The following is a 26673-nucleotide window of genomic DNA, read 5'->3' as shown; positions in this document are numbered from 1 at the left end:
CAGCCGGTCTATCGTCGGCACAACATAATAATATCTTTGCGTATTGTATCTATCTCGCTTCCTCCCTGCTCCAACCCTATTGATTTTCGAGTGTGTGTGCGTGGGCGTCGCGCCCGGTGCCGCCGGTGAATTTTCAACACGACACCGACGCCCACACAGCCCCGAAATAAATACCCGTGTATATGTGGAATAAGCGACCGTAAGATTTCACGACGGGGGCGGTGGCGGCGGCGGCGGCGGCCTGTCGCTTGACCTCTCCCGGAGACGTCGCGTGTACCGGAATTTTGTTGCCATGTGTATGCAATCAACCAACCAACTTTGCACGAACTTTTACCAATAACCCACCAGCTGTACGCGTGTATTTTGGGTTGCCTACACCACACATACCATCAACATTTTTATTATTATTATCGATTACAATTTATTCTCTCCCGTTGAATCAACTCAACTATTTTTTTTTCTAAATCACAATTTTATTTTGCGCAGTTAACAACTCCCGATGGTCCTAAATTTCCACCACATGATTTTTTATTGCCCTATTGCTTTTGGTTAATCCATGGGCCTGCTACCTGTCCTCGTAGAGCTATTCTATATATACATCGCTTTTACTTTACGCTTTGATTTTACGTGCGTGAAGTAGACTTTACTACACATTCATCGAAAACGTCGAATGGGTGCGTTGAAACAAGCAGTTTCGGAATGAAGGGGAAGTAAACAACGGCGGCTAACGCACAGTGAAATGTTCATTCAAGATGGAATTGGGGTGTTATGAATGTTGCAGAGGTCGTAAAATTATATTATGTTGGTTCCTCTTTTATGGTTTCATGTTGGCTGACGTTCACGGCACAATTTAATACGGCCTGAACACATAAAAACTGTAAAAAGACGCGACCTGTTGTTGGGGTTGCTGCAGCGTTAACTTATTAAATTACGGAAAACTTTCGACAAACGGGTCTCACATTTTTGCACTAGCCGAAAGTGTAATTTAAACGCGGGCGCAAAATTATTGAATCACCGCAAGCTTTCGTCTATGGTGTGTACATCTACGTAACGGGGGGAATTTTCAATCCCTTTATTATCACGCGACGATGTTCTCAAAGTAAAACTGGAGCAAAGAGAAATCCCTCTTCCGATAAATTAAAAACAAGATCAACACAGTCCAAACTTTTGCACGAGTTGGAGGAGGATTGACGCCTTCTATTTTAATTTCAGCAGTCGTTGTTGACTCACAATCACATCCGAAATAGAAGTCTTCGATCAACTTCGTACATTTTTTTTTGGAAATTGTGAGCGTTCTTTCATTATTCAATATTCATTCAGTGTTGTGTTTGTTTACAATATGTATTAACCACCACTATTGTTACTACGAAACACACTAATCTGTACTCACCTATAAACTCTATAGCCTTTGGAAAGTGACTTGCTAAGTTCTGAGACCAATGATCCGCAATGGGAATTTGCATGTATTTGTAATTTCCAACAGCTTCGAAGACATTAGGCAAATCAGGGGTGACGTTTAGTATGTACTGTAACGATGAAAAACAAAACATGTGAGAGGCGTGCGTAAATTAAGAATGTCATTGCCAAAACTTACCTGGATGCCGTGTCTTTCCAGCGACTGACTGTCTTCGCTGTTGGCGGCGTTTCCAAGAAATAAATGGGGAAGTATTTCAACAGGAAACTCTCTGTCGTCCTCCAACCCTGAAAGAACTTTGACGCTTTACTCACAGAGATTGATACGTTTTTGTTGGAATTTTTTCAACAATAAAAAAATTTATCTCATCTCGAGACTGCAATTAAATATATTTATAGCCGGTGATAATTGCCAGATACAACTCGGTGTATAATAACAATAATTACTAATTTGATAATCATCATGCTATATTTATCAATGACAGTGCAACTCTGTATAGCCTCACTCCATAATGGTAATGAATGAAAGCAGTCAATGAAAAAAACCTGTCTAGCATTTAGATAATTCCATTGATAATTTACCAGCTGTTCGAGGAAAGAATTTTAAAAATAAAAATCGCACTTAAGGCTCAGTCGATAAAATTATCGATTATTATCATTGGGGAAAAACACAAATTATGAGATTTTTTCCATTCAGTTTTATCCTTCCTACCTAATGAACTATCACATCGGTCGTCGGTGTCAGAACTGTCAGTGGAACTGTTGGCAGTAGACGACAAACTGTCGCAGCTTCGGTGGGGTCTATGCATTGGCGGTGCTGAAATGCGAAGCGATCTGAGCCCCATCAGGGGCAAGGGGTCTGGTCCGGCAGCCGACGGCATTGTCCCCCCCGAATTATCCAACAATTCGGAGCAACTGTCACACCACTCCGGGTAGGAATTTCGGAATGTTTGAAACCCATCTGAAAGAAAAACAATTGTTTTATGGTTGAAAATACACAGCAAATGTATATTTTTCGTCGAGTGCAACGCCGCCGGCAATCTATCTCCGCTTCCACGTGATAAAAAGAGTGTACGTACGTTCGCCTTTGTCTGATTTTAATTAATTTGAATCTGCTGTTGGCGCACAAAATTTAATTGGACTGTAAACTTGACCTTCTCGTTACAAATTCGAATCGATTTTTTCGCGATTCCGGTTTTTACGAACATTCATTCTTTATCGCCACGTGACGAACGTAAAGTTTCGCAAATAAAATTTCGCGTCGTGGCTTAATCACAACTCTGATAAATCCCTTATCATGTCTTTGTTTTTAATCTCGAGCAATGAATGAGTTCTCGAGTTTTATAAACGAAACAAATTAAATTTAGACTTGACTATCATGCGAGCGAGGTTGAAAATACAAATTTGGGTCGATTTTACTTTCAGTTCGGTATTTTTAATAAAAAGTGTCGACTGAGACGTGAATTCCTATAATGCACTATTACGCAAAAATATTACTAATTTTAAGGAGCCACGAGCAACTTCCTCTGCGTGGCTAAGGAAAGGCAGCGGTTTATTTATGTCTTGGTTTACACTACGACTACCGATGATTTCTGGGAATTTGTACTACCCGGAAATCGAGACAATGAACTGTTTGATTACTAAATCGGCGAGTGCAATAACACATTCCAGTCGGAAACGACCATCAAGTACGAACGAGACAAGACTATTTATTCATCGAATAGATTGACCCTAGCACAATTCAAGAAAAAATAAGAAACATTTAATTTGATAGAAGACAAGTACTTATTTGTTAAATGTGATAAGGTAGAGTGAAAATGATGAAGAGCGATGTATTTCGGTGGCATGGTGGGGTTTAAACAAATAAGTGAAGTAAGAAAAGCAATAACATTGTCGTAAAAGCGAGTTCGAAGGAGAAAAACAGCGCAAAAGTGGCGAAAGGAATAAAATAAAAATGAGAAAACGGTAAAGAAGCTCGTGTTTGGAAATTCGGTATTGGTAATCGACGTTCGTCGGGCGCATTCCGTTCGAAAATGGGCAGAAAGTTCAGTTCACAATGGAGCGAAACTGCTCATTGAGTAAACCGCTGTATCGATTCGTCGGAGTCGAGGGGTCACTGGGGCAAAACCGAAATTCCCCGCCGAGCACCCCGTTTATGTCCCACCTTGCGATCGGCCCCCACGTGGGCGTGTTGTTTTGATAATCTCTAATAACGTAAACCCGGGGGCGGCACCCTTCCGCCCCTGCCTCTGCCGACGAGGCCTAGCAGACTCGCCGCCTGCAGCAGGACCTACTTTCCCTCTAATGCACCGTTGCTAGGATACGGAATGAACTACATCGCGGGGTAAGTACCTGTTGGAGTGGCAACAACCTACCTTGGATCGCGCCGTCACCCCTTCGTGCCCGATGGAAATCGGCTTCTCAGAAATCTTTAACGAGGAGACAAGCGCGGGACGAGTTTTTTAGGCTACCGCCGCCGCGTTGGTAGTCGAAGGCCCGAAGGACATGGTACTCCGACAGGAAGCGATTAATAAAATCGAGGTATTTTATGGGATGCTTGGTTGGTGTTTTTACGGGTCCAGCTACCGGCCGTCGTACGACTTAATTATGACAATAAAATACCTAGAGTTAAGAGCTTTCATGGAAAAGTTAACGCGTCGAATAGGCGTGCTGGGCACACCGAAGATCCATAACGAGAAAGAACCGCCAGGCTTAGACTTGCCTTAATGTGTACGTGGCTGTAAATTAATGAACTACCTGTTAGATATTAATGAGAAGGTTGTTTTGAGTGAGAAATTCTGTTTATCGGAGCTTCGCTATTATTAGACGCGTCGATGATAATGAGAATTGATAATTATTATCGAGGCTCTCTTCCAAAGGAGATGTTTGCTAAATAAAACAAATAAGATCGGATGATCCGAGCGAGGCAACGTTGAAACGCCCAAATATTAAAATTATTAAAAGAAGTTTACGTCATAAAATTTTGTTTTTCCAGCTATTTGGATTTTATAATAACACTTTCTGGTTTAAACAATATTTTAATTAAAAATACCGCCTACTGCGATACCGGTTTGACGTCACGCGCCTTTTTGCAAATTATGTTATTATCAACGGTGCGATAAATCGGCGTGTCATTGGGGATCCAATTTTCTAATAAAACTCGCGTTGTTTGATGTGGTAAGTTGTTGTCGCTCTTGACAAAAAACTAATCAACGATTGGCCTCTATTTACTCTATTCGGTTTTTATTTAATTAGATTTCTCCAACAATATTTGCGCCGTCACCGTAATCACTTCCTAGAACTTTACACGGTCATGTTAACAATTTGGAAAAAAAATCTGAAAAACTGAAGACGAGTGTAACAAGTTCGCTACTTTACTATAACTACAGGCTATCTTGTCGGGTCAAGACAGCTTTGGAAAAAAATATTATTATGCCGCCTTTTTGAAACAGATGTCGAATTTTAATGTAACTTCTGACGTTAATAGCGTTTTATTCGCCGGAAATTTGACAAGTTTTCATAGCGAGCTGGACCAGACAATCATTTGTAGGTACCCTGTATATTTTCATTTCATCAAAAACAAAAAAAACCATCAAAATTGTACAGTGTTTCAAAATGATTGTGGTATCGTAGTAGGTTTTGACAATTGGAGTGTTTTGAATTTTGACGCATACCTACTACTAACTATCAAGAACCGTCAAAATGACAGGTATAAGAGAGGTTAGGTTTATCAACCAAACAATATTAACTAAACCAGTTTGTAAAGGTTTTAAACCAATTACAACTCCTTAGAATAATAAAATGTTTTGACTAGTTTTTGTTGGGTAAACCCGAGGTATCATTTCACTTTCTTGTGAATTTTTGAATATTGACAACAGGCAAGGAATGACAGAAATGATATTTGACACTTGCCAGCGGCTTGAAGGTTATGTTTGGTGTAGTGTAGTGCGGGACCTTATCGTGGAAAGGTGGCAAACTATTTTTTCCCATCCAAGCACCCTACGATACCACAATCAATTTGGAACATTTTGTATTTTATCAAAATTTATCGAAATTAAATAAAAATAATAATTAGCAACTGCCATCATACAACACAACATTTTGACAGCTTCTCTATATGCTGTCATACTTGTCATTTTTGACATTCTGGAATGTACTTTTATCTATTTTTTGTTCAATTTTGTTATCTGTCCGTTATACCCACCTAAATTCTTTGATCTAAATGATTTTTCCACAATCATCGCAGGACAAGGTACAATTACTAATTAGCAAAAGGTATTATTTATAACTTTTACCATGTGTATTCTTGATTGTGTCCGTGACAATCTCTTGATTCTCTCTTTCCTTTAATTTTTAATGATACCAGAAATAGCATCTAGAGTACGAAGGATTAAAAATAAACGGAAAAATCCAACAGCTATTAATTTACTATCGGACATTATTTTAAAAGCGGTGAAACTAGATCAAAAAAGCAAATAGAAAGGAATTATTCACAAATAAATATAACCTGAATAATATAATGGTACCGATATAGACCTTATCTCGCTAGTTTCGTTAAACGTGAATGAAATGAATTATAAATAAATCCCCCAGGTTTCAATGCAATATCTGTCTACCCACGCGTAATATTGCTCGACCATCAATATTACTACATTGCGAAGTAGTTATTCAACGGCAACTGTGTATTAAAGCTCCGACGTACCGGAAGCAGAAATAACGTTTAAATTTAACAGACCCGTGTGAAACTTGTTTGAAAAATTGCAGGCGAAACGCCGAGCGTTATCAGCGTAGGTAGTAATCATTGACAAATCGATTATAATTTTTATGACAGATTGTTTAATTTTGTCGGTACTATCATCACTGTGTAAACAATTTGCACAATTTTAATGGTTCACGATAAAGATTTCGATTTGATTCGAGCACCGGATTTCCTGTTGTTATATAAATATACACTCTTTAAATACATTTTCGATGTACGCACATTTAGGTATGGATAAATTTGTTTGTACTTGCACTAGCGTGCAACGTATGTACTTCTTCTAAATTGGAACGTTTTTCAAACGCGGTACCTGAAATCATGAGGCTCGATGAGGTTCGTTCGGCATGAAATAAAGATCACAATATTTAGGCAAGGTTGTTTTCTAGTACTAATAATTGCAAAATGACGTCTTTATTCGACCAATTAAAAACGTTGGTCGCCGTAATTAAGTCATTAAAAGATAAAAGAAAATGAATCATCCATTGAACACCACCAACTGTTGTTCTGACCGTTCGGCATTAAACCTTACAAGCAGCGGTTTTTGTTGTTGTGACATTTCACCTTTTAATCCGACGAAGAATGCATCCACCACATACCAAAAACGTTAATAATAAATGACTCCATCATCCGGCGAAAAAGCGCCCGTCAGTCCGGATAACAACGTTCATAATGCAAAAGGAAAGGGATGCAAGAAAATCAATTGGCAGCGGAGGAAAACCATGGATTCTCGCCAAATATACTCGGGGGAGACACCGAACAAACCAAAAAGTATTGAAGGCGCTAATGGGGTTGCGAAAATATGATAAATTTCCATTATAACAGAAGCGGACTTTCTCTCAACGGACATGGAAACAAAATGATAAAATTGCTATCGCACGGCCCTTTTTCCAGTCGTGATTTACGTCGTCCCAGCGACGGACGCGAGAAAGCAAAAAATTCCCAAGAAAAACATTGGAAATGAAAATCGCGTCCGATAGCGCGCTTCTACTATCAAGTGGTGTTGTCGCGGTCGGTATCGATGACAGATAACCGGCGATTAGATCTTGAAAAAATCCACTTGAAGATACAGGCGAATGCCGCGTGTCGCTTCAGATTAAGAAGAATAAGTTATTTAGAAATTGATAGCGATGGGGGCCAAGGCAAGGTAAAGTAAGGTGCAGCGGAAATCGTGATGGATGGATACGACTTCCGGCCGGATGGGCGACATTCACGGGAGACGGAGAAGGCACGGTACGATGATCGCTATACGCTATACGGAGTGCGTGGGAATCTACCGCAGAAACCTATCGCTTTTAACGACCGCATAGTTTCGAATCGAAAACTATAAAAAATAATTACCTAATCATACGACTCTGTATACTGAATCTTTTCTCGAACACGGCTATTATGGGCAGTTCCAGTACTCGCATTCTCCATTAATTCGACCTCACTCGGGCGGTTTTCGCAGCATTTTTACATAAACAAGCTAATGAGAGGTAATAACAATTATTACAGCTCCGCATAATGCGCCGGGTTTATGGTTGTGCTGCAGAAGGTTCGTGCTCGCAAAAATCAAGAATAACAAACAGTTCGTTTTGCGATTTTTTTCTATTATTATCTATCATCAATTGTTCGTTCTTTTTTCAGCCTTCAGTATCTACCCGAACGGAACGAGCTTGGTTGGCACAAAAATTTACCAAATTTCGCAAATTGATTGCTAAAATATAAAACTGAAATGTCGTGGTTTACATAACTTACAAAATATTTAAACTTTGTGTTCGGCAATTAAAAGAAACAAGTTTTTAAATTCCAGGAAAAAAATTATTGAGTTTTTCCCTATTCCACCAGGCGCATTAAAACAGAATTTTTAGGCTTAGCCTGATACGAGTATCAGATCAAGATATGAATTAGAAAATTAAAAATTGACTCCAACAGAATACCTAAATTTAAAAAAAAGTGCGAAACTGCTTAATTCTCTATGTTTCGGTACAAAACTTCAGTAAGCAAAAAAATTAAATCAATCATCGCAAATAAAAATATGTAATTTCAATTTAATATACACGTATGGTTCCATTGTTGAATATTAATGTGTTTATTTAATTAATTAAACTAAAATTCCGTTTGACATTAAGAATCACTGGAATTTCAAATTGTTCGATGTTTTCTAGGAAATTTACACAGAAATAGTATCACGACAAAAATACGAGTACAATGATAACGCATTTATTTAATCTTTTAAAAGGTGTCATTGATACAAATTTTATCGTATTAAAACTGTTAAAATTCAGAAAAAATCAGCAATACTATCAATAAGTACATACCTACAGGGTGATTCATAGTTTCATACATATTTTAAGCAGTAGCAGATTCCCATCTCAAAAGGGTAACAATAAAATATTGACTCATACATAAAAAATTGGCAAAAATTACCATATCGGTCGTTTCACTATTAGTAAATGGCATTCTTCGTTAATTTATTAATTATTTATCCCACTTTACGTCCAATGTATAACAGATGCCATGAATGTCATAATAGAAGCAAACAATTGTTGCTATAGAGAAAATATTGGTATTATAGAGGTCGCTTTAGTTTCATTTTGACAACAATTCCTTCCAATCACCCCGGCAGCTTGTTTCAACGTGAAATATTTTCATTTATCTGCGGTTCTTAAAAGGCGGTAGTACACTCTTCAACATGCTTTATCTTCAACAATTTTAACGTTAGAACCTAGACATTTTTGTAAGAGTGTCTAGGGGTCGGAATCTACCATCGGTTAAAGTTTGTATAATACTACAGGTGTCTTAAAAAAAACGGCCCACGCTATCACTTTACTATTGATGACCCAAATAAAAAAAATAAATTATACAGGAAACGAAATAATTCTAAAAACACTACAAACCCCAGTGAGCATTTATGGGCAATAGGCAACTTTTATTTTTCAAATGGTAACCTATAATTTTTTATTGATTCTGTTAGTTTTTTTTTCTGATTGTAATGGCATAAAAAAACTACATACCGGGTGAGATAAGTTTTATCGTCAGCACGATTAACCCTATTAAAAAATTAGTAAAAATTAAGAAACTTTAAGGTTACATTCCCTTGATATAAGACTTCAAATGTCTGTAATCAATTTTCACTTATCACTTAATTCAGAGCCATAAAATTTAAAAGATCGATTTTGAGCAAAAAAATTTTTTTTTCGTACACGCTCATAATTCACAATTAATTCAAAAAACACATTTACGAAATTCGCATCAAAAGAAAATTATTCATTTTTGAATTATTCCAATTTTAACATTTTAACAACTGCAGTGTCATAAATAAATATCTCATTGTTGGGAAACATCTGTTGACCACTTTTCTAGTAATTCTTAAGTCCATAAAGGGTATCAATAACCTACGTCAACTTCTTTTGTGGAACTGACCGCCCAATTTAATAATAAATCATAGCTAAATTTTACGCTTTAATATCAAATTCCATTTATTTTAAAAACCGGTGATGTTTTCATCATTTCAACGACACCAAATTTTTCCTGTATGTTTGAAAGGACTCTCAGTGAAAAATTATGTAAATTAATGTAGCAGTTATTGAATTAAAACAAAATCTTTACAGACTGTTCTAGAGTGATCCACAATCATTCCTGAATTTTTTAAGAATTTTAAATTGATTAGAGGTGGATGTTTTCGCACTGACGATAAAGCTTACCTCACCCGGTATACCCTTTGATAACAAAATTTTCGAGAAAAAAGGAAAATATGTATCACCGGTTTATAAAATGTCTACTTTTCTGTAACTAGCTTGGCTCGTTCCGCAAAACCGCACAAGTTACACAAAAGGCCATTTCCTAACGTGTTTCACACAACATTGTTTTCTAATTCCGACAGATAAACTGACGAAATTATTAACTTCATGACAATTTGAAGTTTGACATACAGAGTCGACTTTGTGAGGTCTACGTTGTGATATGATGGATCTGAATATGTTATAGGTACGAAAAATATTTGACCCAAGTTCTGATATTCCAAGTGATATCGAAGAAGCCGCATAAAATCCCAAAAAATAAAAATCAAAACATGATTATTTTTAGTCGGTGGTGTTAAAATACAAAGTAGGTGCTTGGATCCGGAAAAATTGTTTGCCACCTTTCGACGATAAGGTCCCGCACTACACCACACCAAACATGACTTCCAAGCGGCTGACAAGTATCAATCATTTCTGTCATTCATTGCTTGTTGTCAATATATATTTAAAAGTTCACAAGAAATTGAAATGATACCTTGGGTTTACCCAACAAACTAGTCAAAATATTTTGTTATTCTAAGGAGTAGGTTTAAAACCATTACAAACTGATTTGGTTAATATTTTTTGATTGATAAACCTAACCTCTCTTATACCTGCCATTTTGACAGTTCTCGATAGTTTGTATAGGTATTGTCAAAACCTACTACAATACCACAACCATTTTGGTACATTTTTCATCACCCGTTTGAAAAATGTTTTGTTTCCTAACAGGCTACGGAAAGAGTGACGTTTCGAAATTTCAGTAAATTTTGGAAAGTGACACATTGACATTACATTGTAGAAATTAGAGATAAATCTAAAGCTGCTATTCTACGTTTAGATCGTCATAGTTGACTTACAACTTACAACTAGCCGAAATTAAAAAAAAAATGAATGCTTTTGTACTTTTTGTAGTGACATATAAAATTAATACGTATCTATTAAAAAAAACAAGACAAAATTCACAATAAAGAAAAATGTACTATTATGTGTATCATGGGTTTCCCATCATGTCTAAAGGGGACCACAAACCAAAAAAACAGGATTTGATTCGATCATTGCTTTTCTTTATAAACTTTCCGGTGTACACCGAAACAGATGAGGTTTCATTTAATAAACAAAAAAATTAAAACACACTTGTAATGCATCCTTGCCGAGACAGATTAATTATTCGTGTTCCTCCCACGTATTTTTAACTTATGGTCAGATTTACTGGACAATAATAATAATTGAATGTTGTAGGAACAAGATAACTACAGTGTACAGGTGTGTTGCGAATAAAATGTGTAATAAATATTCTTAGAATTTATGATTTTTGTGCATGCGTTCCGGTCACCACGAAACGAAGCAGGAGGATTTGAACCTTGACTTTCAACAGTTTTAAAATCTGTCTTGAATTTAAATGTAAACCAGTGCCGTAAGTAGCAAGGTGTCATAAATCGTCCGCAACTGGCACCGACTTGGGCCCCGTCCGTGCAAGAAGCCTCTAAATCAAAGTTAATTTCGATTTTCCTCCCGGAATAATCAGTGGCTCAAACATAAATAATTCAACCGACCGCGAAACTACCATAGCGCTAAACACTATTCATGATGAGGTGAGGGGCGGCATGAATTTACATAGGAAATTCCCGTATCACGCTCGTCAAACGGCGGACATCGACGGCGGCGGTCTTCAGCAGCTTTATTCGATGGTGCCGGCCTACGCTCCGAGAACCGGGAAAGCGTGGGCGGCGGTGTGCGTGGGTCGAGCGCGATGTCGGACGCCCACGTTCATTCTCACCCTCCTTTAAAACACACACACAGCCTCAAGGGCGTCCTTGAAAGGGCCACCACCATCCGTCGCAATTTTAGCTCGCTGACTGTTATAAACCCACGCTTTTTGCTCTCGCATCATGTCAATTCGGGATATGGCCCACATCCCACAACGAAAATACTTCCATTCCCAGGGCGGTTCGTTTGTAATAACAACGGAGATGTTTCGAACCGCTCCCGCATTTATTTAGCCTGCTTGTTGATAAATAAATTCCTCAAATACATGTTTGGAAACAGACGGATCATGAACGCAGACAGCGGCGGGGTGGGCGCTTACGCCCCCGGCGATTTTTTTGCACGTGTACATACAGCACAGTACAATTCGTTTCATGGCACGACCGACATACAACACACCAATCTCCGCATGTACCACAGGGATTTTGGGTAATGACCAAGACGGTTTTTTTAAACAGAAGGTTAAGGTTTTTTAATCAATTCGTGGATTTTCAACGAAACTACTTCTTTTTTTTTAATGGTAAAACTAATTTCAAAGATGCAACGATTTTATTCTGAAAGAATATGTAATAGCGATTAATTCCCACGTACATCAAACGTGCGTGTTTGTATCGTGATAAAAACGTCCTACTACTCTGTCATCTGTCAAAAGTGATTAAAATTGCATGCTACTCCTGCATTATAAATAAATACATAATTACCTAACGTTAAAGTTTGTATTCTGGAATTAATCTTGCCAAAAATAACACGACCTAATTTTTAATTTCTGATAAATTTCCCAATTTTCACTTAAACATTGCTTTAGACAATTTTATTCGTTGATATTTAGACATTTTTATTCAAAGGTTGAACCCTCGAGCTAAAGCTCTCGGGCCTAACCAGAATAAAAATGCCCAAATTCAACTCGTAAAATTATCAAAGCAAAGTTTTCGTAAAATTGAAAAATTTATCCGATAAAAAAAATTAGGTCTTGTTATTTTACCTTCGATTAAAAACTGGTTTCTAATTTTTATTTTAACAAAATTATTCAGGTCCGTATATTACAGAAAATGAAAAACATTATGTTAAAAATCTTCTTTAAAAAGTACTTTTTTCTTTTTTATATTCTCCAAGATATACAGAGTTTATCAAAAAGGTATTATGTATATGAAAAAAAAAATTATTCATTGCTTTGGTAAAAGTTTTACCTACTGCAGCAAGCGTCAAGACTAAAAATATGACTGGCAAGTGTAACTTGACGTGACTTCCACTTCTGGTTTAGCTCAAATTTGATATTTAAAAAAACGCCGAAGATAACCTATTGTTTTGTGCTGTAATTTGCTTGTTGTTGCCTTGGATTTGTGAGTTGTCAATTTTATTATCGCACCAGTGCGGTAATAATTTCATTAGCGCACTCACTGGGATAAGGAGACTATTAACACTTCTAAAATGAGTGCGGTATGGTATAACTTATCCCACGATGATAGATAAAAAAACTATACATTCCTAATCTTCCAATAAATAATATTTATTTATTGTCCACAAAACATTTTATTTACGCAAATCAACACATTTTGTATACTACTTGTTTATTTGACGATTCTAGAGCGATAACTTGAAAAAACTCACCAACCACAAAACTGTATTGCTTTGTATGGGGTGTTTTTTTTTTAAATTCCACCTCAAAGTTGGCGTTGAAGAGTCGATTGTGAATGCACTACGGATTACGGATCAGATGTTTAAATCTTACGTTTTGACACGAGTGGTGCGTTCACAATCGACTCTGCAACTCCAACTTTGAGGTGAAAATTAAAAAAAACACCCGACATTTTGCTATCTTATTGCATTTACACATCAAGTCTATTTGTAAAAATCCTTTAAATTACAAAATATCTACGATCCTCCACGAATACAAACAAGTTTCTTCTACTTCTCATCTTCTTTCCCGTCTCTCGCTCCTTTCCTGCCTCTCGCCGGTGGAATTCAAAAACGAAAATTTCTGATTTTCGTCTTGATACGTTGCAAGTCCTACTTTTGCTTCGAGGTCCTCTCGAATTAAAAGCCGACGCCTCTGGTCGAGCCCACCCGAAAAACCTTTTCCCGCTTACACACATACTCTGTTACCTCGAGCTATTTTGGTTTTCTCGAACAGGACAATTAATGCCAAGCGGATAAAAAATGCTACGGGGTCTAATGTAATCATATTCGAGTGTTTATGGAAGGCCATCGTCGCGCTCCTCGATGATTTTTCCGGGGGCACTTCATTTCCAGTGTCTCGCTTTGGCAAAATCCACACGTCACAGAACCCACCCATCATAATTGTTTGACAAGGGTCAAGTGTCCCAAGTCGATTTGTACATTTACATAATTGACCAATTGTAGGTGGTATTTATACAGCTATAAATAGCTCTCCAACATGAATGGGTCGTTTTGCCATACCTATATGTATCCAGGATGTGCTCGCCCTGTTCGGCTTTATTCTCGTCATTCACCAGAACTATCCAAATTATTACGTCTAATGCGGAGAGGAGGAAGAGATCTGCTGTTTACCTTAGCACTTTCATAATTTGCGGTAGTGCTAACGTAATGCTCCTCAATGCATAAATGATTATTCACAATCGGCACCTAGATATGGAGTGTTAAACCTTGACTCGCTGGAATCGTACCATCAGGAAGTAGAAAAAACCCGCACTTAATTTATTTACAGTGTTGAAACGCTATTTACAAGACGAAATTAGTAAACATTCTATAAATTGTGTCAACAACCCGACCTGACTCACATTCGATTCTGGCTAAAGCCGATCGAGGAATCTGTCGAAAACGGAAGTTCCAAAGAATCGCTTTGATTATGCGACCGCCGAGGGTGTCAGCCAACGATGAAACACCGATTCAAGATAGAAGCATTAGTAAGCGACCAAGTTACACATCCTTCATTCATTCCCCGCTATTAATCCACGGCGGTACGTCAGCTAAGACCGTGATAACACCTACGTCTACATGAGCGATAAATCTTCGTAGCAAAACGCTACGAGTGTAATTTTAATAATATTTTCGTAACATCCGTGACGTCCCAATAGTCGTTTTGTTAAACAATGACCATCAATGACCATCACGTTTCCTTTTGATTTGGTAATTTATTCCCCGCGGAGGAGTGGAATAATGCCTCGGGGCACACCACGAAAAAGGAATTAAGAGGTAATTAAAATAACAAATTAAAATTCAACGCCGTATTTAAAACATCGAATGTGAGCGGAGGAAACGCGCGGCCATTGTGTTGATTCTCCATAATAAAAGTAATAATTGTCGCGTAAAGAGGATATCCTTTACAGGATAACATCAGAAAGACGCTGTTTATTACGGCGGATACTACGAATTACCCGCACCGGAAACGGGAATATCCCCTTTTCAGGTGTCGAACCGAAATAGCAAGGAAGGAACTGAGTCTGAAGGAACTTCATAATCAATTCATTAAGGAAGAAAACTTCACGGTCGTAAAACGGCGATTTCACTGTTTATGTTTATTGCTTCGGCTGGGAACGATCAGATTGATGACATATCCACATTTCCTACAGGAAGTGTCATTTCGTGCAACTTCAAATCATTTATTGAGCAACGAGACAAATAGGAAAATGACGCCATTCAAGGCCAATTATTACAAGATTTTTCGTCCTGGGTCCCTGGGTCTTGTACTGGTTAAAAACGGAGACCATTTCTGTTGGATCAGATTGTGGTATCCACTACTACTAATTAAACAGTTAAGTATTGCTGTTCGATATGTTGTCCAACTCATTAAGCAAATTACAATGACCACTTAACCAAACACAAAACCTATTCAGGATGACAGGTTCGTCAACCTCGACTAATGAATTTTTGATAGATACAAAGTGAACGCCACTTTTTTTGGTTGAATAGTCAAGACATTTTCAACCGGAATCCCTTGGCACTTCAGGGATATTACAATAATGAATTTATGACGATACCCTTGTGGAAATGTGTTAATAAAGTAGATTTTTAATAATGCTAAGAGTAATATGTATATCTGCTTTTAATTAATCAGAAAAATGGTAGAAGGTGTGTTTTATCCGCTCAGGACATTACTAGGGTTGGGTAGTGTCGCATCATTTTCGAAAATAAAATTTTGACATGCTTCCGCGAGCAAATTATGTTAATTTTGGGCAAATGTTTGACCAATAATTGTTAAATTCTAAACACATCGTTCTAGACCCACGCCATTCTAATTTGGACTTTTCAATTATGACTTCCAAATGTCAGTCATTTCCCATACCTACAACCCATTAAAAAATTTACATTGTTGTAATCATCTAACTTTTTCCATCATCCTAAAAGCAAATGATCACAATTATACCACATAGTTATGAAAACAAAAGTTGTTTCGTAGTTATTACAATTATGCCTCTTAGGCCCGGTTTCTGGAAACATTTTATTTGGCCAGTTAGTTAACTCTCCGATAAATACAAAAATCATGTAATGTGATTGGTCACTTTTTAGCGTTTCTATAGCAACGCTTGATTTAACCGGCCGTTAAGTTATCGGACCGTTCCAGAAACCGGGCCTTAGGTAATCAAGTAATTCTGTGATAACTTTTTGGAGTATGTTTCATTACAGTGACTAATTTCGCTTTGATTTGTATCAGGTGTTCATTCAAATTTCTCCTCAAAGTTGGCGTTGAAGAGTCGATTATGAACGCACCACCCGTCAGTTTGCAGAGTAGAAAGACAAACAACGCATAAAAGTGCGGTTAGATTTAGATGACTGATCCGTGATCTGCCATCCGTGGTGCGTTCACAATCGACTCTTCAACGCCAACTTTGAGGAGAAATTTAAATGAACACCCGATACAACTTTAACATAGCTGATGACAATTTTGAAAGGGCAAACAAAACCGGATAAGACATGGTAGAGTTGACAGAGACGAAGGAAAAGGTATTAGGTATTTTTCTCTGACTAAATAAATCCGATGAATTATTAAAATGCAGTTTTGTTGTTTTTCAAATGATCAATAAAATAAACAAAAAGAGGCTACCTTTAGGCTGTTTATGTAGTTAACGTAATACAGCGCGAGATCCGGAGTGAGTTCTTTGGGGAACATCACCACAAAGTTTAAAACAATATCTTTTCAGTAATCATTTTGTTTAATTAACTAACAGTGTATTGCATGCTTTATTGGCAGATGTGACCCACTTTTACTTTGACAATAATTATACTGGTATGAGTCAATCACGAGTGGACTTTTGTTGGAAGAAGGCGTTCGATCGCAAATTACCTTTTTCCTGAAATTAGAACGCGGGGACCATTTCTCTTCCTCCACCTGTTTGTATATGGATGTAGAAAATGTCGAGTCGAACAGCCTTGCGAAACCAGGAGAAGGTTGAATACTCGATCGCCCTCAGAATTCTTTAAATCTTTGATTGCATGAACGCTTGACTTATACGGTAACGGTAGATTCTATATAATACGGAACGTAGGAGGCGCTCTCGATCGCATAAAAACAGCTTCTTCGCAATTCGACATTTCTTAATCCCAAAAGACGAACAGTATTGTTAAGTGATTTTTTTCGGATGTATTCCCATACATATTCAATCGAGTTCAGGTCCAAGGACTGCGGAGGCCGAGCCGGGAGGTGTTCTATTAGCGAATACATCTCAAATCTGTCAATTGAGTCAGAAAGATGAAATTTCTCTTTGTCACCGGTGACGTCCCAACCATTACGAATGGGTTACGTCACCGATTCTTCCGACATGAATAAGAACTTCATTCTTGTAGCGTCTAGTCTTCGCGTGCTCAATTTAATCAAAGTTCGTGTGTTTGAAATTCGTGCAAGTTACTATTCCTTTGCATGAATTAGTCATTCTGCTCCACCATGTAGTTTCTACAAACAACACCGTAATTGATTTTGCGATAATACAAATTGAACTGTCACAAGGCGAGATTTTGAGTCATCATAGCGATCGCGGCGAACACCTACAGCCCGACCAGATTTTTAAAATATAAAAAGAGAAACAGTGATTATTTTTTCTTCTTCGCATGTAAACCACCAAATCCACGTGTTTATTTTGACACAGTTAGTTAAAATTTAAGGTTAGCAAGAACTAAAGATAAAGTGTAATAACTTTTTTCTATTTTAAACTTATTGTTTACGGACTGGTGTAAATTATTAGATGTGAGTAATAGCCAAAGGAAATGGCTTCGTGTCCATGTGCACACATAAAATTGCAAACTCCGGTGCGAGTTATCAGACTTGTTTGTACACGTTTCTAACGTGTCAGGTCTTGGCTTATCGCCTTATCGTGTCCGACTGTTTTTACACAACGCGATACAGAAGTTTGTTTACTATCAGCTAATTAAAAATGTAATGAATCAAGATTAGGCGAATACAGTAATTCGGGCGAATAAAAGCATGGCAATAGCTTTGGTACAGGTCGAAGCACCGGTGGCACCCAATCATAAGTTCTTTATGTCGGATCGTTTTACACCATATATGTGCATGTAAAGTTGAAATTCAGTTTCAAATTGAGCGATAAGAATTTGGAATCAGTTTTGTGTTTACTTCTTCATCGATGCTTTCTTGTGAGCATTTTCCGTCAAATTACGTCTGTGCTGCCCAGGGTTCAATTATTTATTTGTAGAAATGTAGCGCACGGAAAGAAAAACAGGCCAATCCAATCATGTTAACATTTGATTTTCTGCTATTTTGTGTCCAGTGGGACTCGACCTTTCAAGTCGGTAATATATTTACAATTTTCTTGTTTCAAACTTTATTTTCCCCATTTTATTTTACACAATCGTTGTTTTTTCTCTGTGCGACTACTTATTACTGCAAAGTGTAATATCTCGTTATGCGAAAACTTTTTCAATGAACAAGTACAGGCGTGTTTCATTCACAGCTTACTTCTTTATTTACTTTACTTAGCGTTCCTCTCAACCGATTACTTAGCAAATTGGTATAAATAAACTAGTTTTTTTGGCTTCCCGAATTCAAAATAAGCTTTCAACGTATGATGAATCTAACACAGGTTTTTAATCGATTCTAAAAACTAAAACTGAATGGCATTCTCCCTGCCTGGGTTATTTTACTTTTTTTTGTAAACGCTTGTTCAAAAAAAAAATGTGGTCAAATGGTCTGGTGCTCGTTTCCGCAACGTGTGGCGCAATTTCAGCTGTCAAATATCATTTATTCGGGGAACAAGCGACGGTGTGAGTACATATTTTGTTTTGCAAAAATAGTCCTTCAGAATTAACTAGAGGGGTTTTCCTGTTTTTCTTGGTGCGACACGACGTGTTTAACTTTAATTTAATAATTTTGTTTTAAATTACATTAAAACGATGATCAAAGGGAGATTATGTACCGAAAGGAAAGTCAAACCGTACCAACTAAAAAGACGACTTGCGTTTGTAAGAGGGAAAATACAACGGCCTGCTTCACATTTTTTTTTTTTTTTTTGAAGGCTCGTTCCAATTGAATAATGTAGTATGTACCACAATAGTATATTGTTATACGAGTTGCCCATGACACTCTATTGTCGAACGAGAGAGTTTAGTGTACGACAAGCGCAGTGAGGAGTGCTCTAAAAGAAACGAATTCGACGAGGTCTTGTAAAAGAGTGTAACATGCTATTTTTTCTACTTCGGCTTCATTAATTTATTTTTTAAATATAAAATAATTATCTAGTGACTTTTATTTTAATGGAATTGGGTTGGTATTGAAAATTAAATTTCAAATTGTCTTCCGCTTAATAGTTTATTTTGATCCAAAACATGGATTCAGGTTCAAATGACATCACATTTAACACTGAAATTTACTATCAATACCAACCCCACATTCAATAATCACTAGAAACGATGCTATAAAAATTGATCTTTGTGAAACTGCTTTCGGTGTCACAAAATGCTCATTGTGACACCGAAGTAGAAAATTGTATATTAAAGAACGAGTTTTATAAGGGTTGATTTGGCGCACGAGTCTCAAGTGTAGAAAACGAGCCGTAGGGGAGTTTTCTATGGGACGAGTGTGCCAATGCCCTTATAAAACGAGTTTTTTATATTATTTTTTCGAATCTGCACCTTTGTTTTGATTTTTAAATAAAAATTAATTGGTAATTCAAGGTAACGGATGCAGCTATATCTGCAACAGATGTTAAAAAATGGAGTTTAAACATTAATATTGGAAGTTTTTTGGTGTAAATGACAATAATACACTGAAATATTGATAACAATTTTCTTAGAGATCTATTAAACTACGAGTGCTTTAATAGATAACCGTAAACGACACCAAATTGAATACAATAATAGAGCTATTAGAGACGCAAATTCTAAAAATATATTTTATGCAATTTTATGAAACCTTTTTGTGCCATTCCTCTGTACTACAGCATGATCAACAATGACTGAGTCTGTTGGCAATGAAACAATTGAAATATATTGGTGTTTTTCGTCTCGTAATTGGCACTGACCGAATGTTATAACATGACACGACTTAAAAAAAAAAGGTTCTGTCGGTTATGTTTATGCTACTACAAAAATAAACCTTTGATGGTAAATTTCAAATTTGCCAAATTGCATTGTTACCAACAAATTCAATCATTCTTGGTCATGCCGTATTTCCCACACTGTAAAAATTTTGTAATTTTACCACTCATCAAAATTTTTTTTTGTTATACTATTGGCGATTTCGGCTACCGCGGGGGTTCCACTGTTGTGATCGTTGAAAGATTGCAAGAATCATACATCTGGCTTATGTCTGTGCATTGCTTTCTAAAGTAAGTTGTTGGTTTTACGTGAATTTGCGGTTTTTGTGATGGTTTTTTTAAGGTTACACATTTTTTTTTTTTTAATTTTATGTGGTGTGGTGGTGGAAACAAGGAACGAAATTTTTGGATTGTGTCTACAAACAATTGCCTTGAATAGTGATTCACATGAAATTACTATTTTTGTTTTATTGTTTGTTTTAAAAACACAAATCATTTAAATAGCCACCGGCTTGAGTGTGTCTTATAATAGTTCATACAATTCACACCAGATGTCTGTCTCACTGATAGTTGGAATCGCCAATTACAAATATGTAATATCAAACACAAGACATTTAAAGTAAATTAACCACATCAAATGAATTTGACTACAAATTATGTAACTGAACCTTTTAAATGAGTAACAATATTAATACATATTAAGTACATATTTCATAAATTTGAAATCTTCACTTGCAATTAAGGTTTTACAAACAAAAATTTAAATCATTTAATTTATGTTTTCAAACATTTTAAAATATTTTTACCAATTAATTTGTAAAGTAATAAAAAATTGCAATGAAATTTGGTGTATGTACATGTACATACATCTACTACACTGTAAAACTGTAATTTTACCTTGGTATTGCGTAAAACTTACTCCTTAACTTATGGTCATTTAATTCTACTTGAAGCGATAAATAATGGCGTAAAGTGGTCAGAGAATTTACATGTTTATGTAAATTTTATTTTTTCCTGTTACAAATAACACTAAATATTCAAGGTAATAATATATTTTGTGTAAATTCCATTAACGTCATCTGTTGTCAAATCATAGATATCAAAATAAATCAATAATATCAAATATTTCTTCTGCAAAAAATTCAATCAAGCGGAGTTTTCCTGCAGTTAGTGGTACACAACGGTTTTTACTTTTAATTAATTATTTCACTTACAATAAAATGATGACTGAAGTGAACTTATGTATCTGAACACAATGTCAAAGCATACCAACAAATAAGACGACGTGCTCAACTACATTGTTTTGAACACTCGTTACATTAATTTTTGAGATAAGTATTCAAAATAGCATAATTTACTAGTGTTTTCCTTTCTGTTATCAAATTGGCATTGAACAATTGAAATTTGCAGTTCGTAGCGAAACTCTTCTGTATTCAATTTCTTCTTTTATTTTAGGTACATATTTTGAAATTTTTCTGTAAAAAACTGTGTATGTATAAATTTTTGTTGATCCTGAATTTTGTTTGTTGTCTTGATATACATATTTTCACTACGGTGAGAGACCCATATTTGTTTCAGAAGCACAGACTTTGACAAAACGATTCCATTTCCTTGACGTTTTTCGTCCCGGGCTCTTCACCCATTTCATGGTCTACTTTTTTGTTGTCAGATTCGCACCATTCGAATCCCGTCGTTCTAATTTGTCAAAAGACGACCTTTTTTATCTCTCGTGCGCATTGTATAGAGACGGATGTTCGTATGTCCGTTGCGGCTCCAGCTTCCGGTATAGCATTTGTTTCTATTGGCGGTATTAAAACAATCATAATTATTCTGGTACACGCTGTCTTCTCGACCGGCTGATCTTCCTGGCATCTATTTATTCTATTGTATTCTATTAAGTAAGAATAAAAAATTCGCACGACGGAAACAATTGCGGAATAATGAATGAAATCAAACCTCCTCTCACATAATTCATTCGAACCTAATTATGAAAATATTCAATGAGTTAAAGGCAATTTGAACGGGTCACGCATGCGAACAGCGGCAACATGGCGACAACTCACTTGATCAACTATACCTGTGGATCAAAACAATGGAAAGAAACGTGTTACCGACGCCCACACCGATCAGCATTCAAACCAAACCGTCTACGGAGGGATCACAACAACATCGTTGGCAAAAGGAGGCGCTTTGGAGCGTCTTTCGGCGCGGCAGAAGCTGGTGTAAACACGAAAACAATACTAACCTTTAAGACAGCCGACACGGCAACCATCTTGCGTCAGCCTTCGTAATAAAACGTTGAGTACGGAGTCGGCCTGGTGTTGTTGAACTCCGGACAGATCGTTGTAGAGGATAAACAGATTCTCCTTGTAGGTGTTGCAGATCTTCTGCTTGAGATCCCTACACTTGATGGTGGAGGCCAGGTCGATCTTGCCCGCGGCCAAGCGACGCAACATGATCGAGGGTATGGAAAAATTGACGGCATCTCTTATGTGGCATTCCCCGTATTCGATGGAGCTGCGACAGTCGAGGATGACCACCTTCTTGGCATCTTCGCTCCGGAGCAGCGTCAACAGCCGATCGTTGGAGACGGTGTCCTGGTCGCATTCAGGTGTAGTAGGCATCTCGAGTCGAACCCAAAGCACCCACGATGTGACGAAAATGTGCGTGTCCGGACCGATCAACAACGCTACGACGACACAAACGAAACCATTTATGAACACAAAACACGGTTCTTATGTCAAAAACTACAACTAAATAAAGGTGCACGAAACTAAACGTGCAACCGCTGCACTGGTGGAACTCAGAATGATCGGCCGCACTGTTGCCGCTTCTCAAGTTTATTGTGCGAGGGCGTGCGGGTGAAAATCGACACAAGGCGGCCATCTCCATTGGTCGCCGATCACGTGGGCTCCCCTCCAGCGACCAATCCGGCGACAATTACGTCATTTCATTGATGAAGCCTGCCGACTAAGTTTGTTTTCAATCAAGTTACGCTGCACGTTTACTTTCCATCTCGTCTGGTATAATGTTGCCTCGTTTTAATGTTACGTAGGTCCACTTTCGTTATTGTGTTTTCCGCGACTTTCGAATAAGAGCGTGGGCGGGTGACGGCTCAACAAAAACGAGATATTTTGTGATTAGCAGTGACGTCATTGCGGGCCCGTCATTGCAAATTGATTGTTTGCATGATAATGCTTTGGCCTTTCGGTCGAAAACTATGCCGCCACCTTCACAATCGATACTGTGATGACCTTAACACCCCCTCACTAAATCTATTGCTCGTCTGAGTTTTATTTGATACTTTGACCGACTCCGAAGAACGACGATGATTGGACGATCGTTATTTTCACCGGCTGAATTTTGCATTTCCTCCTTTTCTAAAGTTCAACCTTCATCACGGCTTAATCAATGTCTAATTTTAAATTAATCCAATTTATTAGGTACGTTATTAATCAATCACGATCGTTCTTGGCGTTAGTTAACATTTTCCCCGCTCCTCTCGTGCCCTCCTAATTGTGTTCGACATCATTAAAAACTGTTTCCATTCGACGTTCTTAATTAAACTTGTTTCGTTTGTTTATTTTCTCGCTAAAAACTATTAAGTAACTTAATAAACGAGCTGCAAACATTGCTGCATAGTGTTCCATGTGCACACTGACAACCAGCCGCAAATTAATTTTTCTTTTTTATCATGAATAAACTTTACCCCGGAATTTAAACATTTCTGCACCACCCCACCGTCTTCAATTTTTAAACAAATACATTCAGAATATTATGTATTCCAAAAATTTAATTATTTTCACACTCACCGCAACTATGCAACCAACAATACACCCCGCCTTCGCTGCTCAATAAGGACGTAATACCAATCCAATAATAATGATTCGATAATCTTGCTGATGGCGCTATAATTACCAAAGCGCGTCATTCCTTTTTAATTATCGTTAACTGAATTTATTTTGTCCAAATGGCTGACAAATAATGTGCGTACATTATGTCGTTTAGATTTTTTCCCTTAATTCATAGCTCCGCTCGGGTCGGTTTTATTTACAACGCATTAATACTTTTCTACAGTTTATTCTAAAATCGACTAAAACAATTATCGGCGGATCAAAAGACCCACGACCATATTTATCTGAATCCCGGACAGTCAGGTACACATAAGGCATTGACATTTGAGCGAGCTTTCATGTACAAATCTCCATAAAACTTTTGAAGATCACGATACAGTTCCGCTCTTGATTCTGTACGCGGGCAACAGTCACACCTTAAACAAAAAAATGTTTGCAAAAACTTAATTCATCTGCTGAATACTTACTCGTAATCGTAATCGTAACAAGACCACTCCACCGTTCGAGGTAGAGAACTGAGCGTGTTCGTAAGCTTTGCGTGTAATTTTTCGGCCAGACTTGGTTTTTGTTCTGTACAGAAACACACTTTCTTCTTGTCTTGTTCGATATCGGATAAATTGGTATCGCCCGAATCAGATTTTTCTTCGCTCGGGACGAACTCTATCGCACAAGGGTAATGTTTCCTTCTGTAAGAGCTTTTGTTGGAATCAAACAAAGTCGTTCGTGGTTGATTTTCTTCCTGAAAGCGAACGGTCAAAATTGTCAACCGTTGCAATCCACTTACTTTTTTCTGTATCGGTGGCGAATGCGTTACAGGAGTCACGTTAAAATAGCCTCGGTATTTCGCACAGACGGGACAAAAATTTTCTTTGTGTCCGCTACCACAAGAACACATCTTCACTAAAGGGTACAGTTGAAAGTTAGAAATTGTTGGAAATGTTTACAAAACAGACCTGTACAGGGAGGTTTTCGTTTGCTGATCAAATCTGGTTTTCTTCTTCTCAAACTCGTAACATTCTTCCGTTCTAAACTTCTAGATTGTCTGCAACTGAAAGCCAGTTGTGGTTTGTTGTTTTTACGTGAAAATTTAAAACGAACCTGCAATAGTTGCCGTCCAAGTCGTACTGTGGTTTGCGTAAAATGAGATCGTCTTCGGCTTTTCTATAGCAAAATGGTGGTTTGGATCTCGGTTTGAAATGGGGTTTTCTCCTGAATACCGGAATAATTAAATCAAGAATGGTACAAGTCAGAAATAAAATACCTGCTGAACGCTATAGAATGGCAAACTTTTCTGCATACGTTTCCGCGAGGTTTATGATCAGTCGACATTAATACTTTTGGATTAACAACGACCGTACTTGAAGTGGGTTTAGTGCAAACACACAAAGTCTCTTCTATTGTGGTTTTTGTGCTGACTTCCACCTTCGGAGCGATTGTTCCCTGGAGGGGCAAACGTGAAGAGCATTTAAAACAATTTTTATTTAATTTTACCGGAAACGTTTTAGAAGGTTCCATTAGCAAGTCTAAATCGACACCGGCTATTGATCCGTTGACTGTAGATGGATACAAAAGCTCATCCAAGGTAGTCTCAAATGAAGCTAAAACATTGCCAATTTCGCAACTCTGCCATTGAACCAGTTCGATGTACAGCCATTGATCGTCTGCAACGTATCCGTGTACAAAAATCATATTATTTCACTTCAGAGCTTACGCAAGTCATTCTGGAGTTCGTTGAGTTGATGTTTAGAGTAAAACGTTTTGTAAAAAGCGAACGTTTCGTTACATTTTATGGGGAAATTCGGTTTGTAGCTGGCAGTTTGAACACATGAATCTAACATATAAATTTGGAGGGACACTTTTCCGTTTGAACACAGCCATACGCCAGGGCATGTTACCTTAAAATATTGAAGGCATTTCGAAGAAGTAGGTCAACACGTAATACTTACAGCTTGTACATCTAGTTCTACTTGGACTAGAAAAGCCTTCCTGGACATTGTTGGCGAAGAAAAAGACAAATAAAATATCACATTTTTCGACCTAAATAGTTAGTATATTTCATAATAAACTATAAAAATGACAGATAAACCTGTACAACGACATTAGAAATTTTGGATTAATTTTGTGTCAACCGAACATACGTCGTTGCTAGGAGACCATTGATCGAGGCGAAGAAAACTGGTGGAGGCGCCGGGCGTGCGTCTTATGCGTCAGCTTACCGTTTCAAAATAAATTGTATTATATTACATATTTTAGTTTTCCTACGCATTGTTTTTTATTTATGTGGGAGTCGTTTGATCTGATACATTTCAATAATCGGTTACATTTCACACAAATTAATACTGCCGAAGAAGAATTTAATCAGTTTTCGTAATTTATTTTATTGCTAATGGCTGTATTGGATTGAAGCCCTATATATGGAAATTTTCAAAGCGTGATTTAGAGTTTCATCAAGTAGTAAAACAATTTTTTTATTTAATTTATCAAGATTATACAGAGCTAGTCACAAGGCTTATTTCTGAATTTATTTTGTACGCAACCAAAAATACAGAGTCATTATAAATGATTGTCCCATCGCAGTTGGCGTTGAAAACCCACACAAATTTTGGATGTGCCGGCAGCCTCGCAACGTTAGACAAACTACGGCGTCATCAAGA

General features: G+C 37.3%; 2 protein-coding genes across 3 annotated transcripts in view; both read right to left on the bottom strand.

Annotated features, from left to right (window-relative positions):
* Positions 1 to 22996, bottom strand: part of Mkp3 (Mitogen-activated protein kinase phosphatase 3) — a 29518-nt gene extending 6522 nt beyond the window's left edge. Inside the window, exons 1-4 of one of the 2 annotated variants that reach the window (XM_069042651.1) lie at positions 22411 to 22996; positions 2126 to 2374; positions 1595 to 1710; positions 1391 to 1526 (exon numbers count right to left, since the gene is read on the bottom strand). In XM_069042651.1, coding sequence (XP_068898752.1) covers positions 1391 to 1526; positions 1595 to 1710; positions 2126 to 2374; positions 22411 to 22789 — 880 coding nt within the window. In that variant the 5' untranslated portion in view covers positions 22790 to 22996. The remainder of the gene's footprint in view (positions 1 to 1390; positions 1527 to 1594; positions 1711 to 2125; positions 2375 to 22410) is intronic. The other variant, XM_069042652.1, reaches the window with a different exon arrangement.
* Positions 22997 to 24229: 1233 nt separating this feature from the next.
* On the bottom strand, positions 24230 to 26162 carry LOC138126783 (uncharacterized). The gene is made up of 9 exons (XM_069042561.1): positions 25966 to 26162; positions 25731 to 25914; positions 25511 to 25680; positions 25281 to 25459; positions 25118 to 25228; positions 24973 to 25067; positions 24804 to 24919; positions 24487 to 24758; positions 24230 to 24435 (listed from the first exon to the last, which is right to left on the bottom strand). The coding sequence occupies exons 1-9, from the start codon at positions 26011 to 26013 to the stop codon at positions 24300 to 24302; spliced, it is 1311 nt and encodes a 436-aa protein (XP_068898662.1). The 5' UTR covers positions 26014 to 26162; the 3' UTR covers positions 24230 to 24299.
* Between the last annotated feature and the right edge of the window lie 511 nt (positions 26163 to 26673).

Source organism: Tenebrio molitor, chromosome 3, assembly GCF_963966145.1.
Source record: "Tenebrio molitor chromosome 3, icTenMoli1.1, whole genome shotgun sequence".
NCBI classification, from domain to species: domain Eukaryota; kingdom Metazoa; phylum Arthropoda; class Insecta; order Coleoptera; family Tenebrionidae; genus Tenebrio; species Tenebrio molitor.
Note: the sequence above shows the minus strand (reverse complement) of the source record. Positions and strands in the feature narration are given on the sequence as shown.

Coding starts and splice junctions, on each gene's coding strand:
- LOC138126783 (XM_069042561.1), bottom strand. CDS start 26,013: ATGTCCAGGAAGGCTTTTCTAGTCCAAGTAGAACTAGATGTACAAGCT. Junction 25,915..25,965: donor TAGAACTAGATGTACAAGCT/GTAAGTATTACG, acceptor CAATATTTTAAG/GTAACATGCCCTGGCGTATG. Junction 25,681..25,730: donor CGAACTCCAGAATGACTTGC/GTAAGCTCTGAA, acceptor GATACGTTGCAG/ACGATCAATGGCTGTACATC.